Source organism: Stegostoma tigrinum, chromosome 5, assembly GCF_030684315.1.
Source record: "Stegostoma tigrinum isolate sSteTig4 chromosome 5, sSteTig4.hap1, whole genome shotgun sequence".
In the NCBI taxonomy this organism is placed as follows: domain Eukaryota; kingdom Metazoa; phylum Chordata; class Chondrichthyes; order Orectolobiformes; family Stegostomatidae; genus Stegostoma; species Stegostoma tigrinum.
This window is the reverse complement of record NC_081358.1, coordinates 88,291,476-88,313,564: the sequence shown is the minus strand read 5'-3', so window position 1 is coordinate 88,313,564 and position 22,089 is coordinate 88,291,476. Positions and strand designations below refer to the sequence as shown.

Sequence of the window (22,089 nt, the reverse complement as noted above, 5' to 3'; positions counted from 1 at the left end):
CCATTTTCCAGCTCTTGGTCCATTATGTTGGAGGCTGTGGCAATGCAAGTGAATGTCCAAAACCTGCTTAAATGTTGCGAGACTTCTGGCAATGAGTTCCAGAATCCTTCCACCTGCTGTTCTGAGGAAGGGTCATCAGCCCCAAAACATTAACTCTGATTTTCTGCTCCCAGATGCTGTCAGATCTGCTGAGATTTTCCAGCAACTTCTGTTCTTGTATGTAATTCCAGCATAATCCAGTTTCTTTCTTATAGCCCACTCTCTCCAGTCCAGGCATTACCTGGGAAATCTCCTCTGCATCCTCTCTAGTACAATCATATCTTTCCTACAAAGTGGTGACTGCACATTGTACTCCAGGTCTGAGCTACCCTCTATTTTGTACATTTCCAGCGTAACGTCCTTGTTATTGCATTCTCTGCCTCAGTTAATAAAGACAAGTGTCCCATATGCCTTCTTAACCATCACTTTTGCCTGCTCTGCTATCCTTGGTGATCAGTGGGTTCATTTTTATATTCATACAACTGACTTACAGACTTGGTATTTCCCTCCAGTATTTCTTCTTCCAGTGGTTCAAGCTTCAAGTCCTGCAGAATAAAAATAGCAATACAAATAAATGGATCTATTAAAAAATATGAACTTATGATGAATGCCCACTTCATCAGCTGGCACCTTGATGCCAGGGAATGTAAAATCTGACCTCTTGTAATTTTGCTACTTGGAATCCTGCGCCAAGTACACCTATCTTTAGTCTACCTGAGACATAAGTGATTGGTCAAGTGCTTTTGTTTCAGTTCATGGAAGTAGTCTGAAGTAACAAAGAAGGGTCTAGGCCTGAAACGTCAAGCTTTCCTGCTCCTATGGTGCTGCTTGGCCTGCTGTGTTCATCTAGCTGTACACCTTGTTTTCTCAGATTCTCGAGCAGTTCCTACTATCTGTGGAAGTAGTCTGTTTGTTGGGAGCGATAATTGGGAAGGATGTGGTCAGGGGGTATTCAGGTCAAAGTATAGTTGGATGGTCTGGGATGAGCAGAGTTAGTCGTATAATGTTGGGTGGGGTGGATGGACAAGTGGTTGACAGATAGTCAAGGCTTAGATCTGATTGGGGAAAGTCAGGAAGTAAGGGGTTAGTTGGGTCTGCTTGGAAGGGAATGGGGTTAGTCTGATCAGAGGTAGTGGAGAGTTGGGGATATAGTCAGATAGTTTGATAGTGCACATTGGTTTGGGGGTGCGTTGTGGGATTACCCAGCAGCTGGATCAAATTTTAATTTGTCTAATACCTTCTGGTATGTAAAACCACTACAGTCATTTACAAAATGCACAAAGGAGCGGGGAAATTGCCCATCAGAAGTTTAGAAAAAGGCAGAATGGGCTGCAAACACCAATTCTGGCTGATATACAGACTTTCCTACACTGTTTCTGGTGTGACCCAACTTTATCAAGGTGACAGAGGGGAAGTTTGAAGACATTGAATTGTAGATATCTGTGCCTTCATACCCTCTGATCTCACACCTCACCACTCATTTTATGCCCTGCCAGTAGTTGTCAAAATCACTGAGAACTGGAATGTTTTGCTTCTGCCTCCCCCTGAAACTCAGCTGTAGATATAGTAGCACCTTGCAAATAGATACAGGCAACTGGATCTCACAGGTCACTAATGCTGTCTTTGCCAAAGCTGAGCAGTACTTTCATTTCACAACTGAGGAGGTCTGGCAGTTTCAGAGGGAAATAGGCTTCACAACAATTGCTGGATTTCTCAGACAAATGCAAGGCATCACCAAATGAACCATATGGTCATCAGGACATTCAGCAATTTTCCACACACATAATGACCACAACAAAAGCTTCCTCCACCTGTGTGCTCTGCTAGCCTGAGTCTTTCAAACTAAGCTGTAGCCCTTCGCTCTAACATCCAAAGTCTGTGGTTGAATCTTTAGGAACAAGGAGATAGCTATTCACCCGTCTGAGAATCTCAGTCAAAGGCACAAAGTCAACACAATCAACTGTAACCCCTGTACACTAGGTTAACTTTGAGGAGGCTATCTAGCTTCAAAAAATGCATTCCCATTAAATTATGAACACTATGAGTGATACTTTCCAAAATGTACCTCCTAGGGTCACAATCATTGTGCGGATCTGTTTTATTGCTGAGTGTAGTGTGGTTTTATGGATCGTAATGCTCTGGAAAGAGGCATCTTATTTGAGAAACAGGAAGTGAGAGAGGACGAGGAAGCGAAGATGGAGATGTCTTGACATGTTCCAGTTACATAGATAGATGGTTGTGAATGGAGATTTAATCAGAGTTACATGAACATCAATGGATCAATTGATTTGGGTTCTCCCGCCTCTTCCTCACAGCCTGCAATGTTACTCCTAGGTCAGTGTCACAAAAATCACTGTGGGTTCGAGGCGTCCAGTTCTTCTCAGATGTTATGAAATGCTGAGATGCAGCTCAAAACTCAATGACAGTTTCTCTTTCCTCCTACAGCAGGAAAAGATCAACGGAAACTAAAATTTGTTTGACTTGCCTCCCCATTAGTGCCTCTGCATCAATGCTTAGCCATCAAACACACCTCCATGTCAATTCAAAGGAGCCGCTCAACCCTGTTCCACCCCAATGAGAGGTTCAGAGACAAGAAATATTCTTTTCAAGGCAAACCCTGTTCAAAATATCTTTCAGCAAAGATTTTGAGCAAAACACTGAACCTCACAGAAACTTGCCATTTGGTGAAATTGCAGTGTGATGCCATGTTGTGGTTAAGTGTTCACTGGGAAGTCAATGAACCAACTTAGTGAAGAATACAATGCATTTTTAATTTTCTTTAAATGCATTTATGCAGTTGATCATCTGTTATATTATTCAGCGCAGTAACTGTCCCCTAATCTGAAGTTTAAGGGCTATCGTGACCTTACAACTCTTTTGTTTGTGCGGTTTGATGACGCACTGAGTTCAGGCTCATGACAGACTGGTTGAGGAGAAGAAAATGTTCTTCAAGTGTCTCCAAGGTTATACACATTGATGTGCAGCTCTTTGTCATCCTCACAAGGTTGCTCAAGGGTCTTGAAGCCCTTACAAAATATCCCTCCTCAAGCTTTTTACTCCCCTCATAAACATTGATTTATGTGAGTATGTATGCAACCATTTATTACTTAGATCACTTCATTTTATAATCCTTAGTGTACAATTTTCCTTATCTATCCTGCTCCCTTCCCAAGTCTTAGACTTGTTCTATCTATTTTAATATTTAGATCAGGTTTAGGCTGTGACAAGATATAGAAACCTGTGAGGGAAAGTTGATGATCTTGCACTTTCCTCTGCTGGTTTCCATCAAATTAGAGATTCAATTGATCTGGCTGGAGGAACTTATATGGATGCAACTGCTGGAGTGGAAGAAAATTACAAGATGCTTATACATCTTCTGCTCTCTAATCAGTCTTGGATTTAATTGTTAGTTTTATTGGGAAGAAATAAAAACACCCTTCCATGCATTGTTGTTCTTCATGTAAAGAATTGTTCCCTTGCTGGAGCGACATGTTCTTCATGTTTCTGTTCCAATGTATACAAGTATTTGTTTGGTTGAGAATGATTTGATCTGTTGCTTGATGTGTTCTTCAGGCTGTAGCACATCATTAAGAAATGACCTCTTTTGCCACAATATTTCACATCATTGGCGGAAAGTTGGACAGTTTTTTCCTTACTGATATAGAATGTCGAATCCCCATCTTTGAGAAGATACTGCATTATTAGATTATGTAGGACATTGTAGGTATGTTGTCTCATGCAGCACATTGTTCAAATCACAGGCCTGTCTCCTCTGGTTGGATGGGTCATTAAGCTTTATGTCATCATCATGTTCTGTAGAAATTTTTGCCTGAAATTGAACTTTTTATATCTAATGTTTCTTGAACAGTTTTCTAGACACTGCTTCCATTGGTATACAGACTGCCCCTTTGAAGTTAGATTCACTTTTGATTGAGAAAGTTCTGTGTTTGATTTATCTAATAGGCCAACAACAATTCAATGACAAATGGACGCTTGTTGTAAATTTGTGTAGCTGCATAGTTCAGGTAATTTCAGTAACAACCTGCATGTTTTATTCAGAGATAGTAAGAACTTCAGATGCTGGAGAATCTGAGATAACAAGGTGTAGAACTGGATGAACACAGCAGGCCAAGCAGCATCAGAGGAGCAGGAAGGCTGACGCTTCTGGCCTAGGCCCTTCTTCAGAAATGCCATTATAGAGTTTAGTAACTGCAGGGAAGAAGCTGTTCTTGAACCTTTTGGTGTGTGTGTTCAACCTATTGTACCTTTTGCCTGAAGGAAGAGGTTGTAAGAGAGCATTACCAGGGTGAGTGTGGTCTTTGACAATGTTGACAGCCTTTCTGCAGCAGCGAGAAGTTTAAAGGGATTCATTGGATGGGAGGTTGGTTTCTGTGATAGTCTGGGTTGTGCACACTTTCTGTAGTTTCTTATGGTCCTGAGCAGAATAGTTATAGTACCAGGCCATTATGCTTTTAATGTTGCATCTGTAAAAGTTGGTGAGAGTCCTTATGGATATGCCAAATTTCCTATGCCGCCTGAGGAAGTGGCGTTGTTGTGTGTACTTGACTGTTGCATCTACATGGGAGGTCCAGAGCAGATTGTTGACTATCATCACTACTAGGAACTTAACACTCTTGACCGTCTCCAACTGCTCCATTGTTGTAGATAAGGGCATCTCCTCCTCCTTTCTATTCTTTTGTTTTGCCAACATTGAGAGAGAGGTTGTTATCATTGCACCCTGACGCCAAGCACACTACCTCCTTCCCATATTCTCACTCACTCTTGTTTGATATCCATCCTACCACGGTGATGTCTTCAGCAAACTTGTAGGTGGCATTCATTTGGAATTTGGCTACACAGTCGTGGGTGTACAGGCAATACAGTAGGGGACTGAGAATGTATCCTTGCGGGGTGCCAGCGTTGGGCATTGTCATGGAGAAGCGGCTGGGATCTATTGTTACTGATTGTGGTCTGTGGGTCAGGAAGCTGATGATCCAGTTACAGAGGGCGGAGCCAATACCTAGGTCTTGAAGTCTTGAATAAGGCCTCAGGGAATTTCATCTTCAGAGCGTTTTCAGTCTGTTGAACGCGGAGTAGTTGATGAGTAGGAGCCAGGTGTAGGTGTCCTTGTTATCCAGCTGTTCCAGGGATGAGTGCAGAGCTAGGGAAATGGCATCCACTGCTGACCTGTTTCATCATTAGGCAAACTGTAGGGGATTGAGGCGAGCTGCGAGGCTAGAGTTGATGTAGGCCATAACCAACCTCTTGAAGCATTTCATGATTATGGAGGTCAGAGCTACTGGGTAGTCATCATAAAGGCATGTTCCTTTGGCACTGGGATGATGGTGGTCATCTTGAAGCAACAGGGAGCCTTGACTTATAGAAGTGAGAGGGTGAAAATGTCTGCGAATACCTTCACCAGGTGGTCCACTCAGAATCTAATTGCACGGCCAGGTACTCCGTCCGGACCACTCACTTTCCTTGGGTTGACTCTCAGGAAGATTAATCTGACATCTGCAGCAGTGACAGAGAGAACAGATGTGTCGGGGCTGTTGGGACAGGTGACACTGCACTGCTGACATTCTGCTCGATCTCAGCATAGAAATCATTGAACGCATCAGGAAGGGATGTGTTTTGTCCACTATCTTGCTGTGCTATTTTTCGTATCCTGTCATGTTGTGTGCGCCTTGCCACAGGCTGTGGGAGTCTGTATGGTGGGTTTGGACCTCTGGGCACCCTTGATGGCTTTGTGGGGGGTCATATCTGGATTTTCTGCATAGGTCTGGGTCATCCAACTTGAATGCTGTACTACTGATCTTCAGTTGGGAGTGGATTTGCTGCTTCATCCAAGGTTTCCGGTTGGGAAACACCCAGATTGGCATCTCTAACATGCAGTCTTCCATGCACTTGTTAATGAAGCCCATGATGGTGGTGGTGTACTTGATTAGGTTGTCCACTGAGGTTTGAATATGGTCCAGAGTACTGATTCCAAGCAGTCCCGGAAAAGGTCTTCCACAGCATCAGACCAGCATTGTACTACGTTCTGTGAAGGAACCTCCCATTTCAGCTTCTGCCTATAAGCGGGGAGGAGGGTCACAGCATTATGATCTGATTTTTCGATGTGTGGGCAGGGGTGAGTGGTAGCAGTGGTCCAGGATGTTTGGTCCTTTAGTGGGGCAGGAGATGTGTTGATGGTGTTTTGCCAGCACCCTCTTGAGGTTGGCCTGGTTGAAGCTGCCAGCCACGATGAATAAGGCCTCAGGGAATTTCATCTTCAGAGCGTTTGTAGCAGTGTATATTTCATCCAGATAAGACAATATACATAATATATACCTGACAGTGGCTTACAGGTACATTAGGTAAGGTCTGCTCTATCTTCTTTATACATTCATGCCCATGCGCTCTGAAGACTGTCTGTCATTCAGGATATAGGCTTTTCCAGACTGGTGATCTTGTCCCTGAGTGTTCTGACTCTGCACACTCAGTGGCATTTATATTCTGTGAACTACTGCTCTGTGATGCCATAGTAAATTTGCTCTGGGTCTTCAAGCTTTACCATAAGACCATGAGATACAGGAGCAGAATTAGGCCATTCATCCCATCAAGTCTGCTCCACCATTCAATCATGGTAATATGTTTCTCAACCCCTTTATCCTGACTTCTTCCTGTCACCTTTCACCCCCTTACTAATCAAGAATCGAGCTACCCTTGTCTTAATTTCAATCAATAGTTTGGCCTCCACAGCCTTCTTCAGTAATGAGTTCCATAATTGACTGCCCTCTGGCTGTAGAAATTCCTCCTCATCTTAGTTCTAAAGGATCGTCCCTTCACTGTGCTCTTAGGTCTTAGTGTCTCCTACGAGTGGAAATATCTTCTCCATATTCATCTTCTCCAGATTTCTCAGTGCTCTGTAAACTTTAATCAGATACCCTCTCATCCTTCCAAACTCGTTTGGGTATAGAGCCAGAGTTATCAATTGCTACTCATATGACAAGCTCTTCACTCCTGGGTCATTCTTGTAAAACTCCTCTGGACTCCCTCCACCACATCCTTCCTTAGATGCAGGCCCTAAAACTGCTCAGAATATTTCTAATGCTGTCTAACCAGAACCTTATACAACCTCAACAGTACACTGGCTTGTATGTTATCCAACTCAAAATGAATGCTAACATTGCATTTGCCTCCCCAACTGCCAAATGTTAATCTTAAGAGAAACTTGAACTAGGACTCCCAAGTTCCTTTGTGATTCAAATTTCTGAAGCCCTACCCAATTTAGAAAATAGACAATGCCTCTAAACTTCCTACCAAAATGCATAACCTCACACTTTCCCACATCTACTGCCTTTTTGCCCACTCCCCCAACATGTCCAAATCCTTCTGTAGCCTCCCCACCTCCTCATCACTACCTGTTCCTTCACCTACCTGTGTGTCATCTACAAATGTTGCAGCAATGCTTTCAGTTCCTCCGTCGGGATCATTAATATGTCATGTGAATAGCACGGTCCCAATGCTGACCTCTGTGGAATTCCACTAGTCATTAGCTGCCATACTGATAAACGATCAATCTATCCCTACTCTCTGCCTTCTGCCAGTCAGCCACTCCTCTATCCATACCAGTACCTTGACCCTCAAACCATAGGCTCTTACCTTAATAAGCAGCCTCCTGTGAGGTACCTTGTCAAAGGCCTGCTGGAAATCCAAATAGATCACTGGCCCTTCTTTTTTCTAAATTTCTTGTTACCTTCTCCAAGAATTCTGACAGATTTGTCGGAAATGACCTCCCCCTAATGAAGCTGAGCTGACTCAGCCCTATTTCACTATGCACTTCCAAGTATTCTACAATTTCATCCTTTATAATGGACTCTAAAATATTACCAGCGACTGAGGTCAGGCTAACAGGCCTACAGTTTCCTGTCTTCTGCCTCTCTCCCTTATTAAACAGGGTGTTATATTAGCCCTCTGGGAGCATCCCTGACTCCAGGATTACTGAGAGGTCATTATCAATGCTTTTACAATCTCCTCAGTTATCTCCTTCAAAACCGTGGGCATAGTCCATCCAGTCTGGGTGATTTATCTGCCTTTAGACCCGTAGTGATTGGAGTGAGAGAAAGGTGGATCTCAAGGTTGTTAACCTGTGCCAATCAGGGAGACCTGGCTGACAGATATAAACAGGAGTTTTGGAGAGTCTCGTCATTCTTGGGACTGGCTCTGAGCTGGTTGGTCAGAGACCTTGTGTCGTGCACATGTAAATATAGAGTGATGAGTGACAGGATATTGGCCTCTGTGCAGTTATTTCAAGACCCTGCAGATTCCCCAGCATTATTTCTTTAATGATGGCCATTACACTCATTTCTGACCCCTGACTTTCTTGAAGTTCTTAGACAACAACAGCTAATGATAACACATCATCTGTGCTTGTGGTACCTGAAAGCTACAGCTTATAGGAAAACCTTCCATCCAGTACTGCATTGTGAATAGCAAATAAAAGTGAGACAAACAACTTTATTGGAATATTAACTTGAACAGGCTTCATTATTGAAATATTGGCCAAGTAGCCATCCCTGCAGAGTAGGTGGTAATTGCACATTGTGACCCTGTGGTATCCTCAACATTGCAGACGCTGAGAGGATTGCTTGGGAATTTGAAGATTCTGAGGGGCATTTCTCCACTAAAAGTATCCATTTAATTCCAAGAATTAGAAATGTTCTGCTGCAGTTAACAGTTACTCAAGAAAAGTTAGACAACTGAAAATCTTGACCAGCTCCTAAGTAACTATTAATCCATGCTGCTGCCCCGCTGCCTAAATACACTTCCTTCAGACCCTGTCCTACTTTAAGTACTCCATCTCTTATCTGGAACCTTGCTTATCCTAATTTCACACTTGCTACATATCCATCCTTTCTCATGAACCATCAACGTAGCTGCCTACGTTTCCGGACATTTAAGTCATAGACTACAACAACTACTTCTGTGCAAAAGTGGGGTTACACCACTTCCTCCCAAATATCTTGCACTGAAGGACTTGTTTAATTTAAGGCACACTCCTTATGGCTGGAGGAGCCATTATTAGAATCTCCAGTCAGAAATATAGAGCTCTTTCTTAATGTGAGAAATGTTGGAGCTAAGTGGCAACCTGATTATAATTATTATTCCTTGTAAGATGCAGCCCCTTATTTCTGACCTTTACAAGTTCTGATGAAAGGTCTTTGATCTGAAACATAACTGCTGCTTCACAGATGCTGGCAGGCCTTCTGGAATTTGCATCACTTTCTGTTGTTGCTATCATGGAAATTCAGTCCGGGTTATGTTGGACTCACTTGACTCTGCAGCTTTATTTAGGCGTATCTTAAGGTGAATTCCTGCTGCGAGTTAACAGATCCATTCACTAGAGTCATACTTTGCACTAAAATGAGCATTTATGGTTGTTTCAGGCTAATCAGCTGAGACCCAAGCCTTGCTCCTCAGGAGCGCCAACCTTTGACTACTCCATTTGTAATTCCTCAGCTAGGAGGGCAATGTATGCCTGCAAAAAGCCCCTCTGCCACTTATAAGGTATAAGCCAGGAGGGTGATGGAATGGTCTCCATAGGCTGGATAATCAACTGCAACAAAGCTCAAAGGATTTTCTATGAAATCCAGGTAAACAATTCACCTGATCAGCATTAAATCTAAGGAGGAATCTAATACAGGAGGTTCTGCTACAACGTGATAGTCGCCTTCCTGTGCAGCATCGTGTTACAGAAATTTGTGCTATGGAAATAATGAGGCCTATGGGAAAAGTGGGGTTAGGGACACACCACCAAAAATTATCACTCAAAATCACCTAAAAGCCTAATACAAATGATAGCACAGATTGAATAAATGTTTAATTCATATCTAATAATGAAATAAACATAAATTTAACACCCTACCTTGAAAAATGTCAAGATGACTTGATGGGGTGGGGGGGGCAGATTTTGAGGTTGCTTTGTTGTTAATGCAGGGGCTGAAGGGCACCATCGTCATCACCTTCAGCTGCAGTTAATCCAGAAGTGGATGGTTGTGGTTCATTGTCTTCTGACTGATTCTTGAAGGTTGGTTTAAAAAAAAATTCAGTTTTTGCTGCTTTGCCTTTTTTTTCTTTCATGATGAAGCTGTTTATAGGATGCCAAATAAGATCTTATTCCATGAACTGCTACCCTGCTGCATTCTGCATTGTAATTGTTGTCCTCTAAGAGCCGCAACTGCTTTTCAATCTCCCTCAGGATAGAAGACAAGACAGAAGTGGAAAGCTCTCTTGGTGCTGCATCCTGGACTTCATCTTCTTCATCTCCAGCTTCCACTTTCCCCTCAGGGACAAGTTGTTGTAGATCAGCTGTAGAGAGGTCTTCACAGTGGGACTTAAGCAGCTCTTCAACATCCTCAATCTCCACTCCTTCAAATCCAACTTGCCTTGCAAGATCAACACAATGTTTTTTTGATTCTTGGAAGCTCCTCTGACGGATCAAAGGTTGGAAAATCTTGAAAAAAGCCTGGGAGAAGCTTCTGCAACACCACATGCAAGCCATCCTTCCTGACATCACCCCAGGCCTCCACAACAATGTCAATTGCTATCTTGATGTTAAATTTCTTACAAAATTGAACATCGAAGCCCGCAAAATGATCATGTGATGTTGACACGTACTCCTCCACGTACTGATGGAATTGTATTACAGCCAACACAATTTCACTTTTTAGAAATAGCATTCCCCTATTTGTCAGTTGTGTTATAGCCAATTTGTGTTGTCGGAACATGTGTTATGGCAGAACCCCACAATATAAATTCATATGCTAGCTAATTTAAGTAATTTTAAAAATAAAGTTACCTTTATTTTATGCCAACAATGTATGGACATGTTCTGCTAATTGCAATTCTTGTTTGAATTAAAAAGTAAAAAGATTTTATCAGCTGAGGGATCTCTGTGTTCAATTTAAGGTTTAAGAATCTGATCCTGTTTGCTTTAAAGTACTTGAGAAAATAAACTAACTCCCTTATATTCATGAGCTGAAGGAAAAATCAAACCATTTCATCTCAAAGAAATCTACTGATACCCCCTGAAGAATTGAGACTGCACTCTTGAGGTTAATCTCCTTTAACTCTCCGAGAAAGAAATGCCTAGATGGAGATCAGCTTTTTCACATCAAATGAGATTCTGAAGTTTAAATTTTAATGTGGTGCATAAACTCAAAATAAAAGTTTAATTAATTGGGTTTGCTTTTTGGATTTTCTAAAATTATTATGAGTGAATGTGAATTAATAAATGTGCACATTACATAATCAGCTAAGGAGAAATTTGACCTAAAATTTGATATCACTCAACTCACTGGCAGGAAGCAAAACCAGTTATGAGCATTAGTTTGCAAACAGTTGGAAATTTAAAAAATGTTGGAAAAGGTGAGGCAAACAATAATAAACAGAAGAAACAGGAAGCACAAAAATAATGCGACAGTATGACAAGAAGTAAATGTTGTATGTACAGACAATGTATTCTGTACACAGAGCGTAATTAATAAATTCTTCTCTCTGTTTTCTTACAGAAGAGCGATAGTAAGTATTTTTGACAAATGTGATCAATTTGTGTTTTTTCTAAATAATGAGTTGCATATTTTCTGTTGTAAAGTTTCCCTATCACTGACTGCCAACAGTTTAAGTAAATGCATACCTTCTTCTCCAGGCGGTCAATTAGCTTCTGAAGCCTGTTTATCTGGGTCATCCACTGGAAGTCCTCTTCTGCATGGATGGCTTCAGGAATCAAAATAAGAGAAAATAAATCTATATGCATTTAAAATGATAACGAGTGAATTCAGAAAAATGTAACAGCACAATTTTACCTTCTGGAAATTTTAAGACCATAAGACCACTTCCACTTGCTGTCCCAATGGCCCAGCCACACAGGCTCATGACCAACATATAATATCAAATGCCTACATTTACTCGGCCTTAATATCAATATAGATTCTGCCTTGAGCTCACAGTGCCACTTCCACTTCTGCAAACAGCCTGGCTGGCAAGGTAATAATTCCCTCTGTATCTCTGCGATCTACTTCGGCCGTGCTGACAAATAAGTAATTTCACTGCAAGTTCACATTGTTACCGAGAATTTCAGGCACCAATCAAATGGCAGACTGGAAGATTTTTTTTAATCACATTTAATTAGTCTACCTGGCATATTATCTATGCTGCTCTTATTTTAGCTTCTGTAACATCACAATTTTCATCACTCCATTATTAGTGATCATGCCTTCTTCTGCTAAGGCCCTCATTTAGAAGTCCTCCCCAAGCATCTCTGACTTTTTTTTATTCAAGGAGCCCTGAATGTATCTAAGAACCAAGCTTCAACTGCTCTCTTTGGTAAGGAATTCCACAAATTTGTTCCTTCTGGGAAAAGGAGCACTTCCTCAATGGGTGGCCCCTTTCTCTTAGCTTTTGCCCTCTGGTCCTGGACTCTCCCACAATGGGAAAGAACTTCTCAGCATCTTACCTACCAAGTCCCCTAAGAATTTTATATACTTCAAGAAGGCCATCTCTCATTATTAATAACTCAAGGCATATTGGTCCAATCTACTCAACCACTCCTCATTAGAAGACGCCCTCCCCATACCCAGCGAACTTTCTGTGGACTGGCTCCAATGACAGCAAATATTTCCTTCATGAAGTGGACCAAATCTTTTTACAGTATTCTAGGTGTGGTCTAACAATAACCCTGTGTAATTTTGGCAAGATCTCTCTATTTATATACACCATTCCGTTTGAAATAAAGACCAACATTTTATTTGCTTTCCCTATTACCTGTGCAACTTGTGTGCTAGCTGTTTGTGTTTCATGCATGTGGTCCCCTAATACCTCTGTTCTCTATTTAACAACATTCAGCTCCTCTATTCTTCCTGTCAAAGTGTATAACTTCACATTTTCCCACATCATATTCCATCTGATAATTTTTTGCCCACTCAATCAGCCTGTCTATATCCCACTTGGACTCATTTGGTCATGCCTTCCCATCTATTTTTGTGTCATCCACACACTTGGAAATAGCACATTCACTTCTCTCTACCTAGTTATTATTAGATATAGTATAATTAATTGTGATCCCAGTTCCATCCTGAAACTGCACAACCTATCCCAGCTGTCTATCTCCTATTAGTTAACCAATCCTCTATCCATGCTAGTATACTACCCCTAACACCATGGCCCATTGTTTTGTTAAGTACTCTAGTATCTGGTACCATTGCAAGCACTCTAATGGCATCCAATAGCATCCAGTCATCTGCATCTAACAACTAATGTTTCTCCTTTATCTGAGATAATGGGAACTGCAGATGCTGGAGATTCCAAGATAATAAAATGTGAGGCTGGATGAACACAGCAGGCCAAGCAGCATCTCAGGAGCACAAAAGCTGACGTTTCGGGCCTAGACCCTTCATTTTCTCCTTTATCTAACTGCTTGTTACCTTCTAAAAGAATTCAAATAAATTTGTCAAGGATGATTTCCCCATCTGAAGCACACAGACTCTGCTTGATTTTATTATGTATTTCTAAATGCTCTGCTACTACATCCTTCATAACAGACGCTAACATTTCCCCAATGACAGTCTTTAAGCCATTGGTCTATAGTTACCTGTTCATTGCTTCCATCCCTTTTCGAATAAGGGTGTCTCACAGGCAGTTGTCCAATACTTTGCAGCTTTCCCACAAGCAAAGGTAAAGTCACCATAGTTGCACTGGACCATAGGACCGCTCTCTCATTAGAGAGAGACAACTAGTGATAGTTTAATCTGAGGGACACCATGCTTCAGGCATGGAGTGAGGTTGAGAAGGAGAGTGTTTCATGGTAATCTCAGCCATTGTGGGAATTGAACTTGCACTTTTGGTGTCTCTCTACATTGCAAATCTGCTTTTCAGCCAACTGAGCTAAGTGACCTTGAGTTCACTTTGACAGCTCTCTTCTGTTTTGGTTTATTTAAGAAGCCTGACTGTCTATGTTATGTGAGAGATAGTAGGAACTGCAGATGCTGGAGAATCTGAGATAGCAACGTGTAGAGCTGGATGAACACAGCAGGTCAAGCAGCATCATAGGAGCACAAAAGCTAACGTTTCAGGCCTAGAAGGGTCTAGGCCCGAAACATCAGCTTTCGTGCTCCTCTGATGCTGCTTGGCCTGCTGTGTTCATCCAGCTCTACACCTTGTTATCTCTTGTCTATGTTATGTTCGTTGTTAATTTACCTTCAAAGTTTATTCTCTCCCTCTATTTTTTTTTTGCTCATCTGCTGTTGATTATTAACATGGTCTAAATTCTTTGGCTGACTACTAATGTTTGCCACATCATACGTAATCTTTCTTCCAATTTGATACTACCCTTAACATCTTTCTTTGACTATAGTTGGTTAACCCCCTTCGTAGAATAATTTACTGCTGGCCGACTTTCCATTTGTATGCAGACCTCAGCCCTTGCTCGTCCACAAACTACACTTCAACTATTGCTCAAAAAAGCAGCTGTGTGAATGGCCCATACAATGGGCCAAGTTACTTCCTTTTAAAAATTGCTGTACTGTAGCAATCTTAGTTTTAAAAACAGTTATTTTCCTATTTCAGTCCATATTCAAAAATCCAGAAAAAATAGAAATACATTCTCTTTATATATTAACAGAGCTAGTCCAGCACCTTTCTGTTATAGCCTGTCCGTGTGAATGGTAGCCGTGATGTGGAGGTGCCGGTGTTGGACTGGGGTGGGCAAAGTCAGAAGTCACACAACACCACATTGTAGTCCAACAGGTTTATTTGAAATCATAAGCTTTTGGAGCATAGCCCCCATGTCAGATGAAGTGAGGGAGGAGCACACAGACATAGACTTTACACGTTTTAGGCAAGGATGCCCCAAGGCATGGTAAATTGGTGAGACCATATCGATGCCAGGAAAATGGATGAATGGACACCAAGCAACAATTACCAGGCAGAATGTTCCCTCCCAGTCGGAGAACACTTTAGTGGTTGTGGTCATTCAGTCCCCCCATCTTTAGACAAGGGTCCTACAAGGTGGCCTTCAAGACGCACAACATTGCAGAATTGCCAAGCAATAACTGATAGCCAAGCTCTGTCACCATGAAAATGGTCCCAACAGTGATATTGGGTTCATGTCATGCTTCATGTGACCCCGTCACACTTTTATGTATCTGCAAAATCTTCCTTACTATCCTGTTTTGAAACCATCAGCTTGATAAATTGTTATGATCTCTCAACTTTAATTGGTTTGTGCATATTTGGATTAGTTATTACTTTGGTTAGACACTCATCTTGCAACTCTTATACCTATTATGTTATTCCAGTCATTTGGTTTGTCTCCAACACCATTTTATTTCTAATCTTTATAATTATCTCTCTGCCTCATTTAATCAGATTATAGATCATCCCTACGCTTGTTATTCAGCTGCTGACACTTCACTCACACCATCTGACATTTTTGATCACCTAAGGAGACTTATTATTCAACACTGCACTCACAGCATTTGTATGATCTTTTGATCTCTCTCTGCCCTTGATCTCTCTGCCTATAAATTTTGTGTCTGTGTGCTCAACTCTCACTTTACCTGACAATGGGGCTACACTCCGAAAGCTTCTAATTTCAGATAAACCTGTTGGACTGTAATGTGGTGACATGTGACTTTCGACTTTGTCCTTGTGGAACAGTCATGTACCCTGAGTATCAGTTCTCATAGTGATGTAAGGTATGTGATTTCTATCTATTTAAATCACTTGTTTGAGTTTAGATTTTGAACTCTTGGCAATTTATTATTTTTGTCTACATGTATGAGGAGATTTAATACCTGTTAGCCTTTCTGGAGCAATGATTTTAAAACCGATATGTGTGAGAGGGCAGTTTGTAGAGTGATAATTGGATTTTCTTTGTATTAGAAGAGTTTTATCATCGAAGACAGAAAATACTGAAAGGCATTAGTTAGTTTTCAGTTTCTAAGTATCTGGAATTGATTTTTTTTTTGCACAGGGGAAAAGCCCTTTGTATTCACATGTGTTGTATTCCTTGGCAGCAAAGCTTGGTCTCTGTTATGCCTTGTAGGTATTTGTGGCATTTCTACCATCTCAGCAGGCAAGGGGGTTTCACCACTGCACATCTTCTTCAGCACCTCTGAGGAAGTAGCCGTTTGTACCCTCCACCAACTCAGATATTGACACCTTGGGTTGTATTTTAGCAAGATTAGAGTGTGGAGCACCTATTGGTGAGCACACCACTGCCACATCTCTGCAGCTGGTTGGCATCAGTAAGGACTACTCCCCTAAGACTTTGAAACATGGCTGTTTGCTTGAGGCTCATGCAGTGCATTTGCCACATATGCAGCTGTACATGTTGCAAGCGTGCTTCATGGGTGACACTAACAATCATGACAAACTGCTTGGCTTCATGTCAGCACTAAGCAGTGAGGTAATACAGGAGTACTATCAGCCTTTAAGCTGTGTCTGAATGGGGATAAGTGCAAAAAGGACAGGACCAGCTAGGGATACTGCAAGCATCTGGGTTTAGTACAAGCAAAAGCCCTGAGATGTAGCCTGCTCCAATCTATGGGCTGGCTACTGGCCCCTTGCTTCAAGTATCCTTGTGGCAGCATTTTAAAGAAAAAAAATCATTTCTTCTATGTGTCAACACATACTTTAAGTGGCACTTCATGCACATACAAAGTAGGAAAATGTCATCCCCTAAACATATTTACCGTGCAACAAAAATTATATGCATAAGTCATTCATAATATTAGAAACAATCTGTATTGGCCATTTTTGGCAAGACTTATAACACTAATATAAGCATCAATATTATATTACATCCATTGCTACATATACGTGCTTAAAAATTAAACTACAAACTAATAAACCGACAAGGAAATTTGTGAGTGTAATTTGGAACATAGAACATAGAACATTACAGCACAGTACAAGCCCTTCGGCCCTCGATGTTGTGCCGACCTGTCATACCGATCTCAAGCCCATCTAACCTACACTACTCCATGTACGTCCATATGCTTATCCAATGACGACTTAAATGTACCTAAAATTGGCGAATCTACTACCGTTGCAGGCAAAGCGTTGCATTCCCTTACAACTCTCTGAGTAAAGAAACTACCTCTGATATCTGTCCTATATCTTTCACCTCTCAATTTAAAGCTATGCCCCCTCGTGCTCACCGTCACCATCCTAGGACAAAGGTTCTCCCTATCCACCCTATCTAACCCTCTGATTATTTTATATGTCTCTATTAAGTCACATCTCAACCTTCTTCTCTGTAATGAAAACAGCCTCAAGTCCCTCAGCCTTTCCTCGTAAGACCTTCCCTCCATACCAGGCAACATCCTAGTAAATCTCCTCTGCACCCCTTCCAAAGCTTCCACATCCTTCTTATAATGTGGTGACCAGAACTGTACGCAATACTCCAAGTGCGGCCGCACCAGAGTTTTGTACAGCTTCACCATAACCTCTTGGTTCCGGAACTCGATCCCTCTATTAATAAAAGCTAAAACACTGTATGCCTTCTCAACAGCCCTGTCAACCTAGATGGCAACTTTCAAGGATCTGTGCACATGGACACTGAAGTGTACATGGAAGGAAAGCTAAGTCATGCCATCTTAATAAGAAAAGTTTGAAACTGGCAGTACAGTACCTGAGTTCCAGATGCTGAAATTTGTATTGTTTGGAGACAGACTATTAGTTCTCTGAAGCCTTCGACTGGACCGTTTGCCTGACCAGTTAATTGACAAGACCTCTGGTTTCACCGGACCCCGCCTATAATAATAGATAGCAGTTAGACTTCCTGTTGAATTTGTCTTTGAATGTTGAAGTTACATGTAAGAAGTATCAAATGCTGTTCAGCATCCAATTGTTCCTGTGACATATCCTTTGCCAATTGAAAAGCTGAGGTAAATTGGATTTCACTGCTCCTATGCTCTCTAGAATAAATGTATTATTTTCTTGTTCATGGGATTTCAGTACTGCTAGCTAGACTAGTAATCATTATCTGTCCCTTTTTGCCCTTGAGAATGTGGTAATGAGCTGCCTTCAAGAATCACTATAGTCTATTGAGGGTAATTACACTCACAGCGTTGTTATGAAAGGAGTTTGAGAAAATTGATCTGGTGAAAACAAAGCAATGGAGATTTAATTTCAAGCCAGGGTGGCTTGTGTGCTTCAGAACTTGAAGGTGGTATTGCTCTGATGCATTTGCTGTTCTTGTCCTTCTAAGTGATAATAAAGGCTCTGGGTTTAGAAAGTGTTGTCAAAGTAGTCTTAGTAAGTGGTTGCAATGCATCTTATAAATGGTAAACGCTGCTGCCACTGTCCATTGGTGGTGGAGTCAAGCAGGCTGCTTTGTCCAGGATAGATCTAACTTCTTCAATATCACTGGAGCTGCACTCGCTCCAGCAAAGCTGCAGGAGTACAGAACAATCCAGTCTTTTATGTATTTAGATGATACGTGAACTAAGATTTTCAGATGACACAAATTCAAGTCTGTTTGAAGAAATGTGCAAGAATCATATGATATTCTGCTTTAAGTGACACTGACGAAATTCACAAAAGTAATAAACTATCTACCAATGGAATATTATTACCCATTCAGTCCTTCATCTTGACTGAATAGTCCATTACAAACTTCCAATGGGATGGATGTTTGAAAAAACATTACAATTTAGGGAAACATACGGATAATTTAAAATCTTGGTAAAATAATTAATTTACTGAGCAAGGAAACAAAAATTTCTTCAAGCAATCAATTTATTTCCCAGTCAACAAACATTTATTTTCTTGCACTAGTGAAGCTGTTAGGGATTGAAAAGTCCCAATTAAATCCACTTACCCGTCATCAGAATATCACCCTGGGTGGTTTGTTAAAAATTCTAATATTTCACTTTTTTTATGTTGCTTTAAAAAAATGCATTTTCAAGTACAGCGTATGTTGAAGGTGATCTTCACTGTTTTTAAGTAAAAAAACATACATGTAGTTTCACTTAGCATAAAACCAGAAAGTATTGGAGAAACTCAGCAAATTTGGCAGTTTCTATGGGGACAGAAATGACATTTATGTGTCAAGTCCAGCGTGACACTCCTTCAGATTTGAAAAGAGAGGTGAGAAGATGATGGGCTTTATGCTCTAGAAATACATGGCAAGGTGAAACTGGAGCAGAAGGAAAACCCGGGGGAGGTTAGAGGTTGAGCGAGATCAACAACCGTATATGTCACAGAACAAAAGGCAAAGGAGGCGGTGATGGTTGTGGAAAAGCGTCGGTGTTAAATAGCAGAATTTAAAACAAAACAAAGAAGACCAGGCACGGTGGGGTCCCAGTGAAGGTGGGAGAAGAAGGTGTGGAAGCCAAACAAAGTTCATGGTCTGAATTTGTTGAACTCAATGTTGAGTCCAGAAAGCTGTAAAGTGCTGTAAAGCTTTCAGTTTTAGTACTGCATCAATAATCTTCACAACAACAGATTCAACAATATTGATCAAAAAAGATTACAACATGGCAAGGAAATTAGTGCAGTGAGAGATCAAAATCTTAACCTTCATTAACCAAATCAAGAAACTAATTAACAGCCTCAAGTGCCTATCAACAGTCAGCTAATTCAATAGAATTCACTTGCACCGATCTTTCTGCCAGAAAAACTCAAACAATCAGACCTTTTGATAGATCTCGAATGTGTAAATATGGGAAGCATAATTCCTAAGATTTCGAACAGCTTTAGCACTGGACACTATCACCAGATCCAGATGTTATGCATGAAAGCAAGACCCTTCAGAAAGTGTTAATTTTTCGAGGCTTGTGATCGGGCTGCAAGATCAACTAAATCACTCATATTGTCAACTTTACCTCAAGCATTTCTATATCTTGGCATTGACTTTCTGGACCCACCTATCCACACTGATGAATTAAGTCAAAGACTTGGGAAAGTGCGGGTGAAGTAAGGAAAATTTACAGTAAATGTTGTTAAATGTATTTTTGGTAACTCAATTGAGAAGATATATACATTTTACAAAACAAAAGCTTCGGGAGGATTGTTAGTTAAAGCAATGGAGCAGCTTTATGTTGATGTCATGAGCACGCCCCACCCACACTGGGTATAAATGGTACAGTGTGGTCAGAGTTAGAGAGTGTGTGAGACAAACAGAAGCATACAGACAGAATAGTCTTTCAATAATTTGACAGTAAGAGTACAGCTTGGTATATCCCTGTTTACAATGCTTGGTAGTATTTAGTCTTCATATATACAAAGCAGTGTTATAAAGAAGCCTAAGCCTGAAGACAGTTCTTCACCAAGCCTTCTCCTTAACCAGTCTTTTGAGCCCAAACTCTTTGTGTGGGCATTAAGCCTCATGATCAAAGATATATCTCAATTCTTGGTCACTTCTTACAGTCTTTTGAGCTGGCATTTGGGGCATCCCTGAAGTTTTCTAGGTTGGGCTGGAAGGATGGGTATAAATTTTCCAGGCAGGCAGGGGCAGCAAAACAATCCAATTTAGGATTATCAGTCAGGCTCACAGTATAGTATACTTGCATGTATTGGAAGCTACACATATTAATATACAGGGTCCTGTTCTTTGTAGAGAGAAAGACATAACTGCATCTATTTCAACTCTAGCAATTAGGAGATAAACATTCTCTCGTCCCTTTCTTGGGGAATGCCTTGATCAGTCAGAGTTAACTTGGCTGGTTTAAAATGAAAATTAAGCTTGGTAGTTAGCTTTCAGCCATCATTAACTTTGTATTATCCATGGCATTCACTTGCCAACTAATCAGCATTCTCCTCTCAAAGAGTACGAATGTTGTTTTCCTTTACATGGGCAGCTTTACAAACTGTCCCAATTAGGGCAGGATGAAAGCCTTTGGCAAACCAAATATTCCGTACAACAAATTATTATAAATATTAGATAATTTCTTAAAAATAATACTTGGTCTTATGTATGCTGAGAGGAGTTTTAAATGACTCTTGCGGAGAGACTAGCTAGTGCTGACTTTATGGGATAAATAGCCTATTTTGGTCTGTGATGATCTTATACTGTTTTATCACACAAAGGTGATGATATTTTCATTATATTACAACATGATTATAAAAGTGTAGTGAAGAGAGAAGTGACATTTAACTGTCATGTAATGAACTTGCAGTATATGAGTCATTTCACAATTGGTTTCAAAAGTCATTCATAAAATACCTAAGACACTATCAATGTGGAATGAGTAATGAAGCTGAAAACAAGATTATGGTCTTGAAAGAGCAAAATTGAAACAGGGTCGTAGTTCAAATTACTATGAGATGCATCAGCTATAATAATAACTTTAGACTGAACCTTACAATTCCTTTTAGCAAAATCTGAGTTGGATTGAGTTTACGGAAAGCCTTTGACCATGAAACTTAGAAGAGTTTTCTCACAGAATCTTACCAAACTTACCACATCAGTTAGCCACTTCATCCCAACGGCATCATGTTCAGATCCTGGCCCTACCTTACCTTGTGTTAGAACAACTCATCACTCAGGTTATCAGTCGTAAGGCTCGTTGTGCTCATGCCATCCTTGAAAGGCTGCCATGCACCTGAACAAGCACTGACAATCTAAGAGTGCCCTTCGCCAGCAATGGTATAGCACATCAGCCATGAAACCATGCTGTCTGTGGCACATTGCTAACTCTCCTTACCACCCTGTTGTCTCACTTTGGTTGCAGTTTAACCACTTTGCTACACAGTTTACCTGTTCTTACCTACTTCTCATTTGAACACCTTCTGAGTCAATGTTATCCTGTCTCCAAGCCCACTGTATATCTTCCACTTGTCATTTCCTTATCAATAGCAGAACATCCTTTATATGGAAGTAATTAGGCAAAATCAAACATGAGCTTTCATTTTTGAACAACAAACGTGAAGACAAATAAAACCAACAGAGGCTGAAGTTCACGCTCACAATGCCAACTAGATTTTGGCTTCATCTCCATGATGGTGCACTGTATCCAGCTCTCATCTATTGGAAGTGGCAGTTCTGTGCGACTTCAAGAA

The 22,089-nt window shown here is 40.9% G+C and overlaps 1 protein-coding gene across 2 annotated transcripts in view; it reads right to left on the bottom strand.

Annotated features, from left to right (window-relative positions):
* The window catches only part of necab1 (N-terminal EF-hand calcium binding protein 1), a 161,692-nt gene that overhangs the window by 33,196 nt on the left and 106,407 nt on the right, over nucleotides 1-22,089 (bottom strand). For both annotated transcript variants that reach the window (XM_048530129.2, XM_048530130.2), the window contains exons 7-9: nucleotides 17,717-17,838; nucleotides 11,720-11,799; nucleotides 531-584 (exon numbers count right to left, since the gene is read on the bottom strand). In XM_048530129.2, coding sequence (XP_048386086.2) covers nucleotides 531-584; nucleotides 11,720-11,799; nucleotides 17,717-17,838 — 256 coding nt within the window. The remainder of the gene's footprint in view (nucleotides 1-530; nucleotides 585-11,719; nucleotides 11,800-17,716; nucleotides 17,839-22,089) is intronic.